The 19,515-nt window shown below is 39.8% G+C and overlaps 3 protein-coding genes across 3 annotated transcripts; 2 read left to right on the top strand and 1 right to left on the bottom strand.

Annotated features, from left to right (window-relative positions):
- Positions 1-6,050: 6,050 nt before the first annotated feature.
- LOC126794593 (plant UBX domain-containing protein 8) lies at positions 6,051-10,875 on the top strand. Its single transcript, XM_050521348.1, has 11 exons — positions 6,051-6,254; positions 7,317-7,384; positions 7,496-8,069; positions 8,166-8,249; positions 8,345-8,460; positions 8,539-8,749; positions 8,835-9,035; positions 9,112-9,243; positions 10,046-10,189; positions 10,276-10,332; positions 10,489-10,875. Exons 1-11 carry the CDS (start codon positions 6,171-6,173, stop codon positions 10,594-10,596), a joined length of 1,779 nt encoding a protein of 592 aa, XP_050377305.1. The 5' UTR covers positions 6,051-6,170; the 3' UTR covers positions 10,597-10,875.
- Positions 10,876-13,242: 2,367 nt separating this feature from the next.
- LOC126794592 (scarecrow-like protein 28) lies at positions 13,243-15,826 on the top strand. The gene has a single exon (XM_050521347.1). The coding sequence runs from the start codon at positions 13,510-13,512 to the stop codon at positions 15,487-15,489; it is 1,980 nt and encodes a 659-aa protein (XP_050377304.1). The 5' UTR covers positions 13,243-13,509; the 3' UTR covers positions 15,490-15,826.
- Positions 15,827-16,067: 241 nt separating this feature from the next.
- LOC126794594 (cytochrome P450 703A2) lies at positions 16,068-18,029 on the bottom strand. Its single transcript, XM_050521349.1, has 2 exons — positions 16,992-18,029; positions 16,068-16,776 (listed from the first exon to the last, which is right to left on the bottom strand). Exons 1-2 carry the CDS (start codon positions 17,922-17,924, stop codon positions 16,138-16,140), a joined length of 1,572 nt encoding a protein of 523 aa, XP_050377306.1. The 5' UTR covers positions 17,925-18,029; the 3' UTR covers positions 16,068-16,137.
- Positions 18,030-19,515: the final 1,486 nt, after the last annotated feature.

The raw sequence follows: 19,515 nt of genomic DNA on the forward strand, positions 1-19,515 counted from the left end.
GAGGGATTCTTTTGATTTAAGAGATAACTAGGCCAAAATTAACTCAATAGCTTAGAAAATTGAATTAATTTTGTGCGTGATTTAGATTCTAATGGAGCTTTGTAGAATAAGCATGGCGTGGGAGCTGAAAACGCATGACAGTGAAAGAATTAGGCAAATTTTGAAAGGTTGGTTTCTAGAAGCAAAGATGGGTTTCAGGGTGAGGTTCTTGAGGGGAAATGGCTAGGAAAGCTTATAGCTTGAAGGCATGAGTGCATGAATACTTAGGCTAGGTTTTGCTTGATGGAATTGGATGATCATTCCAACCCCAAACTCTCCCTTTTATAGACTCACAATTGAGGTGTTGGGTGATTGCAAAACTTTCTAATCCTTTGGATAAAAAAATTTCTCTTCAATCTACCCCTAATATATGCACCAAAAATAAGGAAAGATGGTTTTGCTTAGGGTGGTTCTTCAAGCTTGCTTAAGATGGTTCATTTGGGAAATCAGGATTTGTTGTAGTGGTTGTTGATGGGTGGTGATAACACTAAACTGAACATCAGGAGATCTGAAAGGGGAGATTGAAAGAAGATATGAAATTAGGGATTCATGATTCCAAGAGAGTGAATACTTTGGACTAGTTTGAGAGCTTGTTGGGACACATATGAAGTGATAGCCATGGGGAATTTAACATTTTATGCTAGGTAAGTGATTGTTGCAGGAAAGCGAATACTAGGTATTGAGAGATGTGGGGAAAGCAGATTGAGAGTGCATGCGAATTGGAACAGAGCTTAGAAGAAATGGTATGAGTTTGTTTTTAGAGGAGAATGATGTTGGGCTTTGGTCTTAGCTTCAATGTTTATATCTAAAAGGAGGATGATGTCTTATTCTCTTATTGTCGCCATACCTTCACTGATTCACAAGACCGAAATTGTCAACGATGAAAAATCAATAAAGGTGTGTTCATGTGCTTTCGTAACCTTCCACACCATGCACACTATTACGAGCCCCAATGATGCATGAATGCAGCTTAGGCCCGCATTAATGGCCGTTTGCTTGACGATTCATGGTTAAGACCATAAAATCATAAGATTTCATGTAAATTGTGTAATATGGTTGGTTTCTTGCTAATGAAAACATGTTTGGCAAGTGCATGATTTTTCGGGTATCAACAGCCGAAAATCTCACCGGAGTCACACAGACATCACCGGAGACCTCGCTAGAGTCAACCGGAAGTCATCGAAGACCTCACCGAGCTAGCCGGAAGTCACCGAAGACCAAGTCTAGGGAGGATATAGAATAAGTGATGACTTTTTGGTCAAATGACATTAAGTAAATATAATGGTTTTCAATGTCTAAAAATTAAGTTTTTTTTTTTTTGAAATGTAGTGTTATTATTTGAGAAAATCTTATTGGGTGTCCTTATTTATAAAAGTGGCGGTCCAATTGGTTTTATTTGAAATTGGTCAAAAATTGAGAGCCTCCGTATTTTGGTATCGTACTTCTTCTCGTTGTCGTATACCCTAGCGTTTCATATAGATCAGCTACTTCATATGATCATGAGGTGTTAGTAGAATTTACGTTTTGTATGGTTAGTGTAGGGAAAAAACTCATACCCGTCTAAAAGATATAGAAACACTAAGTTATCTCAAAAATATGTGGAGTTATTTCAATGATTAAACTTGAGACATAATTGATCTGACTAGTTGTGATGATCACGATGGGGACTGCTACATTGTCTCATTACTTGAGGACTTTCTTTAGTCAAATATTGTAAAAAAAATCGAATGACTATAATCAGCAGTAGCGGATCCAGAAATTGAAGTTCGGGTAGATTTGAGTTTTCTATCAAGTAAATATATATATATATATATAGTCATTATCCAGAGTGAAGGTTCACTCTGAAATTTCAGAGTGAAGTTCCAATTTTGTCACACTTTTCGGTCAAATTTTTTCAGTATAAGTGATTCAATATTTAGGTATCATATTCAAGATCATATCTACAAAATTTCATCTAATTCGGACATCGTTAAGGTATTGAAATTAGATTAAATCAATGAATGAATTAAAACTGTTCAACGTGAACCGTTCGTGTAAATCTCAATTTTGAAAGCTCAAATCATTGTTAAATTAGATGAAATTTTGTAGAGATGATCTTGAATAGCATACCTAAATATTGAATCACTTATACTGAAAAAATTTGACCGAAAAGTGTGTCAAAATTGGAACTTCACTCTGAAATTTCAGAGTGAACCTTCACTCTAGATAGGGACTGTATATATATATATATATATATATATATATATATATATATTAGAGTTCATACAAGAAAAAAAAAACATAATCATACAAGTAGACAAACAAAATGTAGGCAAACACAGTAGCTAGGAAAACACAGTAGTAATAACCATACCAATACAACAATATCAAATTAATTGTGATAAAACCTAAAAGACTAAAATTAGACTATCGTAAATCAATAAAATTATGAATAAAATTTAGCAATAATCATCAAACAAAGCTTAGAGTTCATACCAGAAAAAAAGTATAATCAAATTCCAAATTTAGTATTTGAACGGTGACAACTCAAAAATCAATACACTAGTGTTTGATTCGTGTCACTCCATGTCTGCCTTTGTCCTAGGGACTCTAGGAAGAAAAACCTAACAAAATTAGAGACAAACTAGAACAAAATCAGATCAAATAAGAAAACTCAATTAATAGTTCTTCCCAAATTGAAAATAATCTATTGATTATACTTACAATATGTTTTTACTAGATAAAAGAAAAAGATGGAGGAGTCGGAGAAATAGAATTAATGATGCTAAGAGACTGAGAGAGACTTTTAAAATTGATGGAGATGGCGCACCAGTTAATAGAGAGACTGAGAGGCCAAGAGGTTTAAAACACGGGAAAACTTTGGTGTTTAATTGTCTATTACCAAAAAAAAATTACCAAAAAAAATAATATATACCTAGTTTTTTTTTTACTCAAAATTCTTGGTTGGGCTTGAGCCCTACTAACCATAGCCTTGGATCCGCCCCTAATAATCAAGTTCCACTCTTAGGGGGGTGTATTGAATCAAGAGTTTGTGGGATTGCGTTGTATTTCAAGAATTCTTAAAAATCCGCAGGTATTCAATCACGATTTTAAAAATTCCTTTAGAATCTTGAGGTATTCAATCATGATTTATAAAAATCATATGAAACCGGGTGGTACTCGAAACTCCACCGATTTTGAATGATTTATCATAGGGTTGATTTCAAGGGATTCCAAAGGGCTTGGTATAAATACCAAAGCCTATCAGAAATCAAAAGATAAGTGGTCTGATTTCACAAACACGGCGACACTGCAGCTTCATTTCCTTTGCGACTTCTCTCCTCTCTTCCACCCAAGGAATTTCCGGCCATCTACGGTCATTTTCAACTTGTCTTCAACCGTCATGGATCTCATTCCGTTGTTTTTAGGTAAAATCTACTTCACAGATAAGTCTTGTTTGTGTTTTTCGATCTCCCATTGTCTGTAGAACATTCAACTTCATCCTACCAAATGATATTTCTCTCTAATTCGATGGGTCCTCTTCCCTTATGACTTGTATTATGAATTTAAGTCATGGGTGGTATGAAATTTGGATTAATTAACATTTGAGTTCTTGTGATTACAGATTTGTGGGAAGTTCCTGTATTCGTTAATCTTCTATTAACCTCCCTATCTCAATGTAGTTGAAATTGATGTCCTTCTGTCAATGTAGTTTGATTAAGAGGTATCCTTTGTCTATTTTCAGTAATTTGATTGTTGTTAGCGTATTGAGGTTTAGTTTGTGGATTTTAAATAAATTGGGACTTTGGAGGCACCATTTCATCTAAATCGTTCAAACGTCTGTTATTTTTAGGAGGCCTAAAGATATCAATGAAGAGCCACCTTTTATCAGGGATGCACTTGAGAAGATGAAGCCTTTCTTGGTGACATATGAGGGTATTCAGAGTCAGGAAGAGTGGGAGGTACATTTGCTTACTCTTTTCTCAATTTGTTTCACTGATTTTGCCAATGTGCATATAGTTATGTGTTTAATTCAGTTCAATGGTTTAAGAAATAGGTTATTACTTATTAACTTGTTTAGCTGTTAATTTTTTTAGGGTAAATTGTTCCATGCTGTAAAGCTTCAAATTTTGATAGTGAGGCATTTCCTTTTTTCTCGCAATTAAGCCTATATCTATCGGCTATGCTTTCACTATGTCTGAAGTTGTAGGATCACAAACTTTACTCATAATTTTGATAGTAGTATGTGCTTTTGAAACCATATTTGATAGGGGTATGTGTTTGCAAATAATGATAGTTTATTGTCATACCAGCAATCTAGAGTAAGAATCTTTCACAGAATTAGTAGAGGCAAGCTTGTAACATGCATGTTCAAGAACTCATTGAGAAAGGAAGTTATCGTATTGCAGGATTTATATTGACACCACACTGTAGAAAATGTTGCAATCAGTTTATGATTATTGATGTCTTTTAGCATGTCTCAAATGCTACAAGGATCTTGAGAGAAATCAAGCTTCTTTTCAATGGTACGTATTAGACCATTCGTTAATGCATGCTCTTTAACTCTTATGCTTAATCATTATGGCTTCTTTTGATATACAGCTCACAATATATACCATCTCATGTTTCTTCCCCTGGCAAAAATTCCAGATTCCCTTTACTGCCGTTTATATTGATTGTAACTTTGATTATGATAGAAGACGCTTCCCATTGATGAGAGTTGTGTCAGCAGACTTAGCAGAGCCACAATCGGATTAGCTCAGGGCCAATAAAAATTCTCAAGGGACTGGGGCCAAATGGAATCGATTGATTCTCAAAAGTCAAAATTTATTCAGACAATGTTGCATTTCTATTGGTCTTATGCCAGTCCTTTTATTCTTGAAATGAACTCAAGCTGAATTAATATACATTTGTTTCAAATCCAATTTGCTTTGACAAAGTGTTGCTTTATATTTTTTTGTTGATCTCATGGTCGCCAGATATGTTGGTTTGACATGGAGTTATAGTCTCATATTATTGATAACCAGGCATTGCTAGTTGACAATACCATAAATCACATTTGCTTGTTGAGTAAATTTTGTTCCTCCCTCGTGATGATGCAAAGGTCTCTAATTTTGATCGGAATGTTGATGATTGAAATTTGTTATAGGGACGGCTATATGTGCAATCCAGATCTATATGGTTTACTGCATATTAGAGACATGCACAATGCATCAATGATGCCGGTCCTCCAACTATGTCTTATAATGGTTCTCATCATCAATTTTTATATGATCAATTCAGTTGGTACTGATAATAGAACATAAAGAAATATGAAAAGTTTATAAAATACAATCAAATCTTTCTAATTCAATGTAACAAAATCTGCTAAACTCAACATGAAGTTCAAACAATCTATGGATTATGCAAATCAATAAGACTCTACGGATTATAAAGAGTTAAACAAAATCAATTAAAATCTAAATTGAATACACTCCTCTTAATTTTGGTACAACCAAATTTGAAAACATAGTTCTTGTAAATAAGAAAGAGATTTTACTTTCTACGGGTGGTGCTATTAGCACTCTGCCCAAATCCCACTAAACACATACCTAAACCCCTGAGCGTCCAAGACAGGAAACCAAAGTGCAAAAGCAATGGCCCAAAGTCACGAAACGTGACACTGATGGGCACAGCTTAACAAACGCAGCAGCACTGAGCTCCTCGGCAGTTCTTGGGGTGTTAGACAAGTAACACATCGTTGTCACTCAAGTCTTTCCCCATCATATAATTGGGGCCACGAAATTCTTTTCTTACAAATTTCTTAACAAATTCCCACACACCAACAAAAAAAAAAGAAAAAGAAAAATGACTCAAAGGTGATGATGTCACCGTGTTTGTAGCTGCTTAGACAACAAGTTAACACATGCGCCTATACATACCCTTTTCGAGAGAGGCGTAGGACATTAGAGACGGTTCTCTCCACCCAAAAGCACTTTTCGACCCAAACACGCCCTTACAACCCCTTAGCTATATAAAACCCAAGCTCGGTATGCTTTTCCTCGCAACAAAAAAAGACTCGCACTTCTTCTTCTCCCCTTCGTCTCTGAGAAGAAGAACATCACCAAACACTGAGATAATCTCATTCCAGCTGTTAAAGCTCTCCAATTTCCATGGCGACGCCTAATCAGGAAGCAATCGACACCTTCATCGGCATCACCGGCTCCACCGCCGCCGCCGCCGCCCGAAAGCTCGATGTACACACACTCCTTCAAGTCACCCCCGTCTGATTTTATCTCACTCTGTTAAATTCTGCGTTTAGGATTTAATCGCATTGTGTAATGATAATTATTTACTGGGTTTAATCTGCTGAGGTTTTTTTTACTGGATTGTCGAGTTGGTTTCTAGTTGGGTTGCGATTTGATGTGAGTTGGTGTACTATTCTGTGGTGGAGTTTATGAAAGTGTGAAACTTTAAGCTGCGGGCTATTAGTTTTGGAAGTTTAGAGTAGAAAGGGGGCTAATTGTGATGCTTAGGATTTTATGTGTGGATATTTGAGACTTTGAGGTTACTGTTGCGCGCATAAAGACTTGTTCTTTTGCTTCAGTGCTAGAGAATATAGGTATTAGAGGTAGGTTTACTTGTAAGTACTTTTTAGGGCATTTCCTTTAGATTTGAGCACTTGGTATTTGATGACAAGTATTGACAACACTACCTCAATTGAAACAAACGCGTTGTACACTTTGATTGCCTTTTGAATGAAGTATCGGTCGAGTTAAAATTGAGGCAGTACTTGCTGGCTCTTCCGTTTGTGCAACTGAGTCCTCATTTGTTTGCTTTCACTAAAGGAAGCAACTTGGTTATCTGTCCCAACATCTCTGGGATAACTCTTAGAGCATGCCATTCCCTCTCAATTCCTAATGTTGTTTCTATGTTGCCAGGTGCAACTTATATTTCTTATTGTTTGTAGCTATTGAGTCAGGCCAACTTCTTATTTGCACCTCTTGGTGGTTTGCTTGAGCAAGAAAACCCATGTTAGTTCCTCTGATATAATCTTTCTACTAACCAATGTTGATGTATATGCTTCATCTGGAAGCTTTTTATTTAATTAATACCAATATACAAGTGATTAGTTGGCATATTTCAGTGACTTTAGTCTTGTATATTTGAGAACAATGGCTGTTGTGTTATTGTAGAGGATCAAGCCTCAAATACAACTTAATAAGAGAAACGAAAGAAAGGAAAATAGATACATTCGTGTGTTGGTGCACTGTAATTTCTGTACTTAATTTTCATTACTTTTCTTTGTTTGCAATTAGGAGCATGGGGGCAATCTCAATGAAGCTGTGGATGCATATTTCAATGAAGGAGATAGAAACACATCAGTGTATGCAATTTTATATTCTATTTCTGGAATGTTTAGTTTGACTCATGAGCACCTTTTGAACCTTGTCTCTGGCCCTTAACGTTGATGTATCGATTTCTCTTTTATATCCAGCGCACATGAGACACCTGTCATTGATGAAGATGATTACATGGACGTAGATGATCCAGATTTACTTGGCTATCATAGAAATCCTCTACCACTTCTAGCTGCAGCTAGAGACATCAATCCATTATCATATCTGGAGAACTTTGGTAGAAGTGTCTTTGATAGTAGAACCGATATGACAAATCCTACGCCAATTGTTACTCATCCGAGAGAAGTGAGGGAAATTCCCATAGAATTCAAGGATGATGGTTATTCATCTGGTCAGTCTGGCCATGCTCCTACTATTGATGATGTTACTGAAACAGTGCAGGCATACGGCCCAGGTGTCAGTGGAACGGTGATTGTTGATGACAACGATGATGATATTCCAGCTGCCCCAGCTGCTCAGGCAGGGCAAGGGAGCGGACCAAGAGATAACGCTTTGGGTGATGGATCTCATCTTCACAGTTTTGCACCCAGCGCTCCTCGATTTGATGATCCTAATAATGATATTGAAGAACAAATGATTCGAGCTGCTATTGAGGCTTCAAAAAGGGAGGTTGAGGCTAACCTTTCAAATCACCAATATGGTGTACCAAATGTATGTGACAAAAGTCTACAAAGTTGGGGAGGACCTACTGCTCTTGGTTTCCAGTACTAAGCGTTTGTCTTGGAATTTATTCTCATCTTGATGCAGGAGTTTGATGATATTGGGCCTCAGCAAAGACAGTCTCACCAAGAGGATCCTGAACTTGCACATGTAGTTTCATTGTCACTGAAGGTCTGTCTTTCTCAGTTTGTGTGTGTGTGTGCTTTATTTCCTTACTTTTTCTTATTAGTGGCCATATCGATTTGTATACAATGATCTGAATCCAGACAGCAGAGCAAGAAACAGCTTTGCGTGGGCTGGGGGGAAATGTTAGACCGGCAGAGATGGATGCTTCTAAGGCAGCTGAGGAAGAGCTGGGTAACGTAGCTGTACCAAATGGAAGGTATGTGTGTAGCCTACTTGAGTGATTTATACATATAAGTTGTGAAATTTCTGATTAGGGTGCATTGAGTGAATCTAGCTTGGAAGCCGGAAGCTCCTCTGTCAGAGATGATATTGAAGATGTGGAGGAACAGCCTCTTGTCAGGCAGAGGTCCATGCATATGCCTCCTGGGTCTGTGGAGCCTTCCCAAGAAGTTGGACCTAGCGAAGCTGTTGCACCTTCTAGTGCTGGAGTGCAGGATATGGATAATCACCCGAGCCATGATGGAGGGGCCTTCCCTTCTGACGAGGTATCTAATTTAAGGAACTAGTTATCTTAATTGTTGTTGGGTAAATCTTTGCATGGGCTAAATGTGTATCTTGATATAAATGTAGTGGGGAGGCATGTCTTCACAAGAACATGATGAAGCAGTGATGCTTGAGGCTGCAATGTTTGGTGGAATCCCTGAGGGGTCTGGATATCGTATTCCATATGCTCCTCATCAGTTCATGCGACCAGCGGTTTCATATCCCCTGCCAGTACCTCGTCCCCCTTCACCTTCTCTGACGGCACAGCGAATGATACGGGAACAACAGGTTTAAATGCTGTGCAATATACCTGAAAGTTTACCATGACATGGTGTGATTGGTTTTACTAACTTCTTGCATGCAGGATGATGAATATCTTGCATCACTGCAAGCAGACAGAGAAAAGGAACTGAAGGCTATTGAGGAAGCTGAAGCTCGGCGGGAAGCAGAAAGACAAAAAGAGGAAGAATCTCGGAGAAAAGTTGAGGAGGAGCAGGTAATGATATACACTTGTATATGTTCATAAATTAAGATACCTGCAGCCAGTTGTGCAATCTTTCTCTTTTTCCCTCTGTCTGGTGCAAATATCGCTCATTAGTCAGTACTCAGTAATTATTAATCAGGTGTTTTGTCCTCTTGTTGTTTTCTAATAGGTTAGCAGTATTTTTATAATAAAGAACTTATATAGAAACAGGGGCATGTAATTTAATTATTTTCTCAACCTATCAAATTATTACATCCTAATGAAGACTTTGGTTTTTTGCCTCATTGCTGCAATTTGTATGGTGCCATTGGGTAACAAGATGGTGGGAGGCCATCGATGGTGGGCCTCTACATGTCGTTTTTAAGCTCAGGAGGCTGAACACTAAAGCAGATGGAAATATAGCACATAGTAATATATATTTAAAATTGTAACTGCTCTTTTGCAAGTGAAATCACTATTCCTCTTTTCAAGAGACTGGTTAGACATAGGTCTAAAACGTCAAGACAACTAGCAATGGAGAATTATTCTGGGTTAATTGGGAGCTACTTGATTTATTTGCTTGTGTGGTATGCTAGATACAGATTTCATATCTTTCCATGTTTGAGATCTATTATTCAGATTTGCTTTTCAGCTCAGATAGTCTTTGGTAATTCTTATCAGTATAGTTTTAATGCCTGTATTTGTATTGGGATACTTGGGCTCTTTCCACATTCTTATTCTAGTGGAACATTCTTAGCGGACAGGAAAACACAACTCCTTTCTGGGTGATTTTTTTTTTTGGAAGTTGTTTAACCTCTGTTTGGTCTCGCTGCAGGAATTGGAGAGACAATTAGCCGCAAAGGAGGCTACTCTCCCTCAAGAACCAGCATCAGATGATGTAAATGCTGTAACCCTTCTGGTGAGAATGCCGGATGGCAGCCGCCATGGTCGTCGATTCCTGAAGACCGATAAGCTGCAGGTGAGATTGCTACAAAGAAAATCCTTAACTCCAACCTGTTAATTAGCACTGGTCCTTGCTAAATCTTGTTGTGGTTTATCTTGCAGTCTCTTTTCAACTTCATAGATATTGGCAGAAGAGTGAAACCCGGGTCTTACAGAGTGGTAAGTAAAGTTTGCACTGCATTTCATAATGTCAAGCATTTGTAGGACGCATTTGTAATCTTACATATATATACAAAATAAAAAATTGAAGCAAAACAGCTTGAGAATGGTAGAAATGTACGCTGATTTTTTTATTTCCTTTTTGGCTGCAAATAGGTGAGGCCTTTCCCGAGGCGTGCTTTCAGTGATGGAGAGAGTGCTTTGACTCTAAATGAACTCGGGCTAACCAGCAAACAAGAAGCTTTGTTTTTGGAGTTGATATAGCAGGTGACTCCAATATGTAGAATATAGAAATATTTTAATATATCAACATATATTGTTCAATGAAACACTAATGTTTGTTTGGCTAAGGGTTGTGTTTAAGTGAAATATTTTATGCATGGTTTCGTGGACAATCAGATTTGAAAGGCAGAATATTTATAATCACTGTGTATCTATTGATCTATAGTCGGGCTTATACCTGGACAGATTTTGATCATTCGTGTGTAAGCCTCTGTTTTTCAGATTTTAAACAGAATGTTAATCAGTTTGCATGTGCACAACTCCGTTTCCATTATTCTGAGCTTCCAAGCACGGATCATTTGTTATATGGCTGAAATAACTTTTGATACCTTTTAAATGAATAAGTTGGCTTTGGCAATTAGGAATTGATAGAAGCTTGAATTGGGGTCTGGGAGCAAAGTTTGTTAGACCGTATCCCTCCCCACAGTAGACCTAACTAGATGATGATCGTTGAAGAGGAGGATGCATAGTTTCAGTCACTGATCTACTTAGCATGAAGGTCAGAACTGGGAGCTTGTCAAGCTTTTGTCCGTGTAACAGTTACTGTCTGTAGATTACGAAGAAATGGCAGTATGATCCTATTTTTGCTCTTAACTATCCATAATAGCTGTTAGGTTGCTTGGGTAGAATTCAATTTAGTCAATTTACAGTCACAAAAGCCTGGTTCATCTTCCATTCTTTTTACATTGTTGTTAAAGCTGCATTCATAATCTTCTACACAGTAGAAAGTAAAGCTTAAAGAGCCACAAAACATTCTCTGGTGAGTTTTACTTTTTGCTTGTAAGGGAATCTAATCGTTGTTCTAGTTCGTTTTCCTGATACGTTTTTCGTTTTATCATGAAATGAAACAGAGCATGCCATACCCTGTCATTTGGTTTTACTTTAAGCCTTTCCTTTCACCTTTCACTTTTCATATCAAATCAGAAGACTGGGGGTACAATTCCATAATTCCTGTCCAATTCTCTATGCATTTTAGGAATGATATTAGATTTCAAATAAGCTAATCATATGATGCGGTAAAAGCCAAACCGACTTGTTGCGAGTTGTGGTATAACTATTTTACTCATGCTTTCACCGTGGTTTTCACCTTCGTGATGTTAGTACATTCACTTCATCTGAGAGTATCCAATATCCCATTTGGGCTATATGATTTAGATTTAGTTTCCATCTCTTTTCCCACCGCAATCATGCAATTAAGTGTAGGGGTGGGCATTAAAAACGGAAATCCCGATCCAATCCCGATTCCGTCCCGAAATTCATAGGGACGGGATGGGACGGAGGTCTAAAAACGTTTGTCCCGTCCCGATCCCGTCCCGTTTCATAATGGTGGGATGAGACGTGAGACGAATAATTTATATCCCGTTTCGTCCCGTCCCGTCCCACCTTTAATGAAAACTTAAAAATTCTTATATATTTGTATCAAAATGAAGCGACGTGGGATGAGCTTCGTCCCGTCCCACATTTTGATACAAAGGTGGGATTTGTCCCGTCCCGTCCCGTCCCAACCGGGATTAATCCCGAGTGAGATACATTCTTAAAAACCCTCGTCCCGTCCCGATCCAAAAGAGTGGGACGGGACGTGGGATGAGCTTCGTCCCGTCCCATCCCGTCCCGTGCCCACCCCTAATAAAAAGGGATTTGGTGGTGCCCCAAATGAACTAGGCCATAGAGGGCCCATGAAAGAAGTTAAGGAAGTTAACCATTACCTAATTAGGCCCTAAACATTAAACAAAACCCAAAAGTCCCAATGATGAAACAAAACCCGAACGGTCAAGTGAAAAGGAGGCAGCAGGCACGTGTGACCTACGTGGTTCTCAGCAGCCCCCAAGAAACAAAGAAAAAACTATAACCCCTCTCTTTCTCCGTACACAACTTCCTCCCACCCCCCCCCCCAAACGGTCATATTTCACCGACACACTCCAACGGTCACTTCCTCCCCCTCTCTCCGCCCTCCGATCTCCCTCGCCCGGCGACAAAAACCCAACTCCCTTTCACTTCCTCCCATCACCAACTGACCCAAGTTACCCAAAAATAAAAAGAAAACAAATCATCATCGAGACAGCAGCATAGGGAGAGAAGGAGACTAAGAACCAGAGAGAGAGAGAGAGAGAGAGAGAGAGAGAGAGAGAGAGAGATACCTTTCTAGTATATAAAACCCTCGAGGTTTCATGGTTTGTGGTTTCTTTTGGCACTGCTAGTGTTTCATTTCATCACCATCACATACACACCTAAATTTGTTGCTATTCACATCCACATTCACAAGTGCTTCATTCCAAAGCTGGACTAGCTGGGCTTCTGCTCCTGCTTTCTGTAACAGCCATGGTGGTGTTCATCATGGAGGATCCAATTAGTGTTAATCTGGGTCTGCAAATCCTCCACCAGTTCGACCATGTATGTTTCTCCACTTCCTACCACTCTGTTGCTCTAAATCAAAATCACCGCTCTTCCCAATGAGCTTCTTTCTCTGAACGTTTCGGAATCCGATGATCTAGCTCTAGGCATTGTTTATTCTTTGACTGATTGATTTTGATTTTGATTCTTTCATTCTTTTCTGGGGTTGGGGATTTGCATACTCTCTGTTATTAGAAAAACATATATAGTTATATACACATAATAGGAGCACAGAACACAAGTTATACACAGACACCTTTTGATTGATTTACTCACTCATCGGATTCCTATTTAATTTTCACTCAAACAATTCTTTCACACACTCACAAATAGTCTCACATAGTCTATCTCTCTGGTTTGCTCCCACATATTCATTCAAACTACATAAAATTCTTTCTTCCAAACACCAAAAATAACAAACAGAGATAGCTAGGGAGTAGTGAAAGAAAAACTAAAGCATTGGGTGGGTGAATCTTAGTTCGTAAGTAAACAGATAGGAGAGAAATGTTGGCTGGGTGCTCTAGTTCAACATTGTTGTCACCGAGGCATAGATTGAGGATCGAAGCAGCAGCCCAGTTACAAGCTTGCCATTTCCAGCTACCATCAATGAGCACACAGAGGCTCGACTTACCATGCAGCTTTCCTCGAAAGGACTCATCTCGCTCGCAGCCGATTAGGCCTGTTGGTCTTGCAGCGGAGAAGCCATCTATTGATTCCAAGACCGGCACGCGTTCCTTGAAGCAGAGTATCCGGCTGCCTCCTCTGGCGACGAGCCGGCCGGCGGTGACTATTGAGGCGGAGGAGAAGGATCAGTTCTGGGAGAAGAGGGGGTTGAAGAGGTTTGCAGAGGTTGGAGATGAGGAGGAGGATGAGGATGAGTCTTGCAGAAACAGAGTGAAGAGGAAGAGGTGTAGCAGTGAAGATGATGAAGGGGGTGAGAATGGTTTGAGTTTAGGGGAATTGGGTGGTGGGGGTTTCTGGTTTCAGCCTGGTTTTCATGTGCCGATGTCGGTTCAAGCCGTCACAGGCATTGACCCTCCTCAGTTTCCGTATACTTTTCCGAACAATCCTTGGTTGCAGTCTGTTGTGACAGAGATCACTGACCTTAAGGACGGCGAGACTAGCCATGGACCGGTGGGGGAGGAGTCCGGGGATTCGAGTACTTCATCAGGGAGCCAGGGCTTGGGTTTGAGGCTGAATGAGAGTGTTCCAGAGCTAGAAGGAGGTGTTGGGAGTGGAAATGGTTATAACCCTTATGGAGATGCAGGGGTCGAAGCAGAGGATGAGGAGGAGAGTGAAGTAGAGCACCAGGGGTTTGAGCTTCTTAACTTGCTTAATGCTTGTATTGAAGCAATAGGGATGCAGAACATTGCAGCGATTAACCATTTCATAGCGAAATTGGGGGAGCTCGCTTCGCCGAAAGGTTCAGCTATAAGCAGGCTCACTGCCTATTACACTGAGGCTTTGGCTCTGAGAGTGACCAGGCTTTGGCCGCATGTGTTTCAGATTAGTCCTCCCCGTGAATTCGATCGGGGTGATGACGAGTCTGGAACTGCATTGAGGCTGCTGAACCAGGTTAGTCCTATTCCAAAGTTCCTCCATTTCACTTCAAATGAGATTCTGCTGAGAGCTTTTGAAGGGAAAGACAGGGTCCACATTATAGACTTTGACATCAAGCAGGGGCTGCAATGGCCTAGTTTGTTCCATAGTTTAGCTTCTAGGACTAACCCTCCTAGCCATGTTAGAATCACCGGAGTAGGAGAGTCCAAGCAGGAGCTCAATGAGACGGGGGATAGGCTGGCTGGATTTGCCGGGGCACTGAACTTGCCTTTCGAGTTCCACCCCGTGGTGGACAGATTGGAAGACGTGAGGCTTTGGATGCTTCATGTGAAGGAGCAAGAAATTGTGGCTGTAAACTGTGCTTTTCAGCTTCACAAGACACTGTATGACACCACTGGAGGAGCGTTCAGAGACTTCCTGGGACTGATTCGGAGCACAAACCCAACGATAGTCCTGATGGCGGAGCAGGAGGCCGAGCACAATGAGCCTAGGCTGGAGGCAAGAGTCTCCAATTCGTTGAGGTACTACTCGGCCATTTTCGACTTGATTGGTTCTATCCTTCCTTTGGACAGCTCGGCTAGAATCAAAGTAGAAGACACGGTGGCACGTGAGATACGCAACATTGTTGCTTGTGAGGGAAGCGACAGGCTGGAGAGGCATGAAGGGTTTGAGAAGTGGAGGATGTTGATGGAGCAAGGCGGGTTTCGCTGCAATGGGATCACTGACAGGGAGTTTCTTCAAAGTCAATTCCTGCTGAGGATGTACGAGTCCGAGAATTACAGTGTTAAGAAGCAAGGACAAGGGAATGAAGGAGCAGCAGCGGTTACTCTAGGTTGGATGGATCAGCCTTTGTACACAGTCTCAGCTTGGACACCAATTGATGTTGCAGGAGGCAGCTCATCTTCGTTCTCACAACCAAGTTAAATAGCCATAGCCGCCGTGGATTTTGATTTCTTCATACACAGTTTCGATTCCAGTTGCAGCATACAGAAAAAAAGAGATACAGAATTCTTTGTAGGGTTTTAGGGAGTCATTATCATTCTTTCATTCTTTCCTTGCAGATAAGAGGTTGTCAGTGAGTAAAGTCCAGTAGTGTCAGAACAATTTATTTGTATGATTTCTACAGTAGGTTGATGTTAGTGATTTCAATTCTAGTCTTCTGAGTCAGAAATTTGTGTTTATTCTTTGTTCTTTGTAGTCCTGAACCCAGTCGATGTTAGATGATGTATTTGATCTTCTATTGTAATGGAGAATAAGTTGGTTGATGAGAAATTTCACATTGGTGTCATCATCGATGGATGTATGCATCAGGTTGATGCAACAAAAGTATATATACGACTATCACAATGCGCTAATATCACCAGTATTTAACTGCAGCAAGGCTAATGTGGAATTACTTCCGATGTTACATATTTTCAATAATCAGGGTTTTTTGTTGCGCCAGGTTGGTTATGACCTAAAAAGCTATTCATCCATCTTTACAAGTGAATCACAAATTTTTTTTGGTTTATTTGAAATCATGATCGAGCTCGTTAGCACACACAACGTTCGTCGGAAATTGTTCGTATCCGATCAATGATACATATGATTTGCCAAGCGAGGCCTGGCAACAGCCATCAAGGGCTGAACCTTAGGCATTGTCATACCATAAACCTCTTTGGTATCAATATCTTCCGGCCTCAAACCCTCCGGTGGAATCCAATCAAAACAATGGAAAAGCCGACCCAAAGCCAACAAAACCAGAGTCACCCCAAGGGGAGCGCCGGGACACTTCCTCTTTCCGGCACTAAAAGGGAGGATCTTGAAATCGGCTCCGTGGCTTATCTCGACCCGGCTCCCATCATCAAGCCAATGTCGCTCCGGTTTGAACTCCTCAACATTGTCCCATAGCTTTGTGTTTCGGCCCAGTCCATGCGTGTTTATGAAAACACGTGTCTTCGCGGGGATGTAGTAACCATTTATCCACGTGGCACGCAATGACTCGTGAGGTATTAGGAAGGGTCCGGCGGGATGCATGCGGAAGGTTTCACGTACAACGCAGCGTAGGTAGTTAAGGTGGGGAAGGTCTGATTCATTCACCATTCTATCTTGACCGACGACTGTATCGAGCTCTTCTTGAATCTTACGGAGGACAAGTGGATGCTTGATCACCTCGGCCATCGCCCATTCGTTGGTCACAGCAGAAGTATCTGTGGCTGCAGCTATCATATCCTGAGACTCGTACACGATGAAAAATTTTAAGAAATTGGCAACTTAATATTTTCAACACAAAGTACGCAAACGAAAGGTTTTTATGCAATTTTGCATACAACAATTTTCTATAAAAAACGACACTCTAATTTTAGTTTAGTGCACTCTAAAATAAATACTAATGATGGGTTGATACTATTATATACGTAAGTTTGTCGGAATAAGACAAAGATTACCTGTATTAGAGCTTTGATTTCCACATCATCCATATGTTTTTTCCCATCCTCACCGGGTAAAGACAACAAAACATCAACAAAGTCCATTTCTGCCCCATCTTCCTCTCCTACAAATGTTTTGCTCTTCCCCTCTTTTGCCCTCCTATGTTCTTCAAGGATCTTGCTATGAAAATCATCTACCCTTTTCTCCACTTCCCTCATTTTCTTCTCACAACCATAAGGATCCACCCACCTCCAAATTGGCAAGTAATCTCCCAAATATATCAACCCCAACAACCAAAACAACTCATGCGTTATGTGCATGAACTCCATGGCCTCTTGGGGGCCTGCCGATCCTACCCCAAAATATTGTTTCCCAAGCAGCATTCTAGTCACATTGTTCATAGACCACCCACCCAACACTTCCCTCAAGTTCACGGCCTTTCCCGCCTGAGCCATCGTCCAAACACCTCGTACGAGGTGTTGGGCTTCGTCGGCTCGATGTTTGGCAAAAGACTCGAGGCGTTTCGTCGTTAGCAAGTGCTCCATGCATATCCGCCTCATTCGCTTCCATTGCGGGCCTAATGGAGCAAGCGCAACGTCGCCGCAACCATAGGCCAAGTGCACGGCGGCCAAAGTTCGAGGTCGTGATGCAAAGATGTCATCCTGCCGGAGAAGTATTTCACGAATGATGTCGGGGTCGTTGGTGGTGATTGCATCAATGCTCCCAAGTCGTAAGTAGACCAACGGTCCATACTTGTTGCATAATGAGGCCAGGTCTCGGTGGGGTAGATGGCCTAATTGAAGTAGGTTTCCCAATACCGGCAATCTTGCCGGTCCGGGAGGAAGGACCTTCTCGGCTTTTCGCCCCAGTCTCCTTTTCACCAATTGGTATATGATACTAGCAATTGCGGCTGCAATAATAATTGACACCGGAGAGGTATTGAAATCCATCTATAAAATTGTTCACATACTTTGTTAAAGGAATTTATTGGCTCATCATTTATATATAAAGTTCCAGGCAAGTAAAAAGCTTGTTTAACAACATTTTAGCTTACAGCATGCATGCTCTTTACATGCTTGTGATATTGGTTCAAAATGTATAACTACTTTGTAACTACAAATGTTCCTCGATCTTTAATTTACTAATTATTAGGTTCTCGGAAAAGAAACGATGATGTCGAAAGTTGGACTAAATTGAATAGTTTTCTTTTTCTTAAGAAGGTCTATATAGTTACGTGTTTCTACCAATTTACCATGTTGATTATACTTTTGTGGGTTTCAATTATGTTTAGCCGGTGCTAATGTTAAAGTCAGTACCATATGTAGAAAATGAGTTGCAACGAATGGTTGGAGTTTTATGTGATTGTCGGTTCATTTACACCCTGATGTGCATCTGATATATAATTTTCGTACAACTGGTTCAAGAACTTAAATTGAATTATGTTCTTCATACATGTGCGTATAGCTAGACCAAAATGCTATCTAGAAACTAGGTTATATATGTAATCATGCATGCATTTAGTTTTTAGGTTGAAAGAACTCGAAGCATATATAAGTACGTCCTGCTACGACTATATCGAACCTTTCTAGTGGTCCTCAAACTTGAGATGAAGAAACAATTGGTATGTGTGCCCATCTATTAATATAGATGATCATAGGCTCACAGCCAGGCGGATCCATTCTGTAAGCTTTATGGGCTTTAGCCTAGACAAAAATTAGCATCATAGTTTAATCATTATATGTGCATCCTATATCATGTGTGTGTCAGTCAGTTGGTCAAGTCTTTCAACATAAAAATTTTTAGGCTATTATATTTATATTACTCTTTCTCCTCTCTGCTTTTTCTATTTTGTTTTATTTTTTTCTCTTTTTCATTTGTTATATTTTTTTCTCTTAATCTATTAGTATTTCTTACTTTCTATCATATATTTTCTTCCTTTTTTTTTTTTCTCTTTCTAAGGTTTAGTGATGACTATTGTATATATTCATATTCTTAGATTTTAAATTTGTTATTTTAAAGGATATATCATTTTGATTAAAAAACATCCTAACTACAAATGCTATTGAAAAAATAACTCTCAATTAGCCTAGACAAGACTTATTTCTTGGATTCGCAACTGCTCACATCATCGAAAGTACCGTGATTGCTAATTACCAGAAGTCCATAACCCCTGCATGGATGCACCTGCAGGCTTTTGCTATCGTGAGTTCTGTTGAGATGAACTACGCGATCGAACCAAGTCTATGAGGAAGATAGAGAATATTGCTTACAATTCAACTCTTCTTATAGCTAAGGGGCATTCAAAACTCAAAAGCAATTCATCATCAACTCAAGTTGCAAGGCCGACATGATAGGAAGGAGCTAAAAACACCTAGAGCAAATGAGCAATAGAATTGATCGAGTGGCATAGGGATAAATGATGAGAGGTTATGAGGATCACTGCCAGCATACCCATATATGCTCATTTCCACTGACATCTTGAAGCAAACTCGATCGATCTAGATTCATTTTGTAAAAATCCGACTAGAGATATTATTAATG

This window comes from Argentina anserina, chromosome 5 (assembly GCF_933775445.1).
Source record: "Argentina anserina chromosome 5, drPotAnse1.1, whole genome shotgun sequence".
Lineage (NCBI taxonomy): Eukaryota > Viridiplantae > Streptophyta > Magnoliopsida > Rosales > Rosaceae > Argentina > Argentina anserina.

What these genes read in the sequence shown, in the direction of transcription:
- LOC126794593 (XM_050521348.1), top strand. Translation starts at nt 6,171, where the DNA reads ATGGCGACGCCTAATCAGGAAGCAATCGACACCTTCATCGGCATCACC. An exon ending in GGGCCTTCCCTTCTGACGAG is followed by an intron (nt 8,750 to 8,834) that starts GTATCTAATTTA and finishes ATATAAATGTAG; the next exon opens with TGGGGAGGCATGTCTTCACA. An exon ending in GAATGATACGGGAACAACAG is followed by an intron (nt 9,036 to 9,111) that starts GTTTAAATGCTG and finishes TCTTGCATGCAG; the next exon opens with GATGATGAATATCTTGCATC.
- LOC126794592 (XM_050521347.1), top strand. Translation starts at nt 13,510, where the DNA reads ATGTTGGCTGGGTGCTCTAGTTCAACATTGTTGTCACCGAGGCATAGA.
- LOC126794594 (XM_050521349.1), bottom strand. Translation starts at nt 17,924, where the DNA reads ATGGATTTCAATACCTCTCCGGTGTCAATTATTATTGCAGCCGCAATT. An exon ending in AAATCAAAGCTCTAATACAG is followed by an intron (nt 16,777 to 16,991) that starts GTAATCTTTGTC and finishes TACGAGTCTCAG; the next exon opens with GATATGATAGCTGCAGCCAC.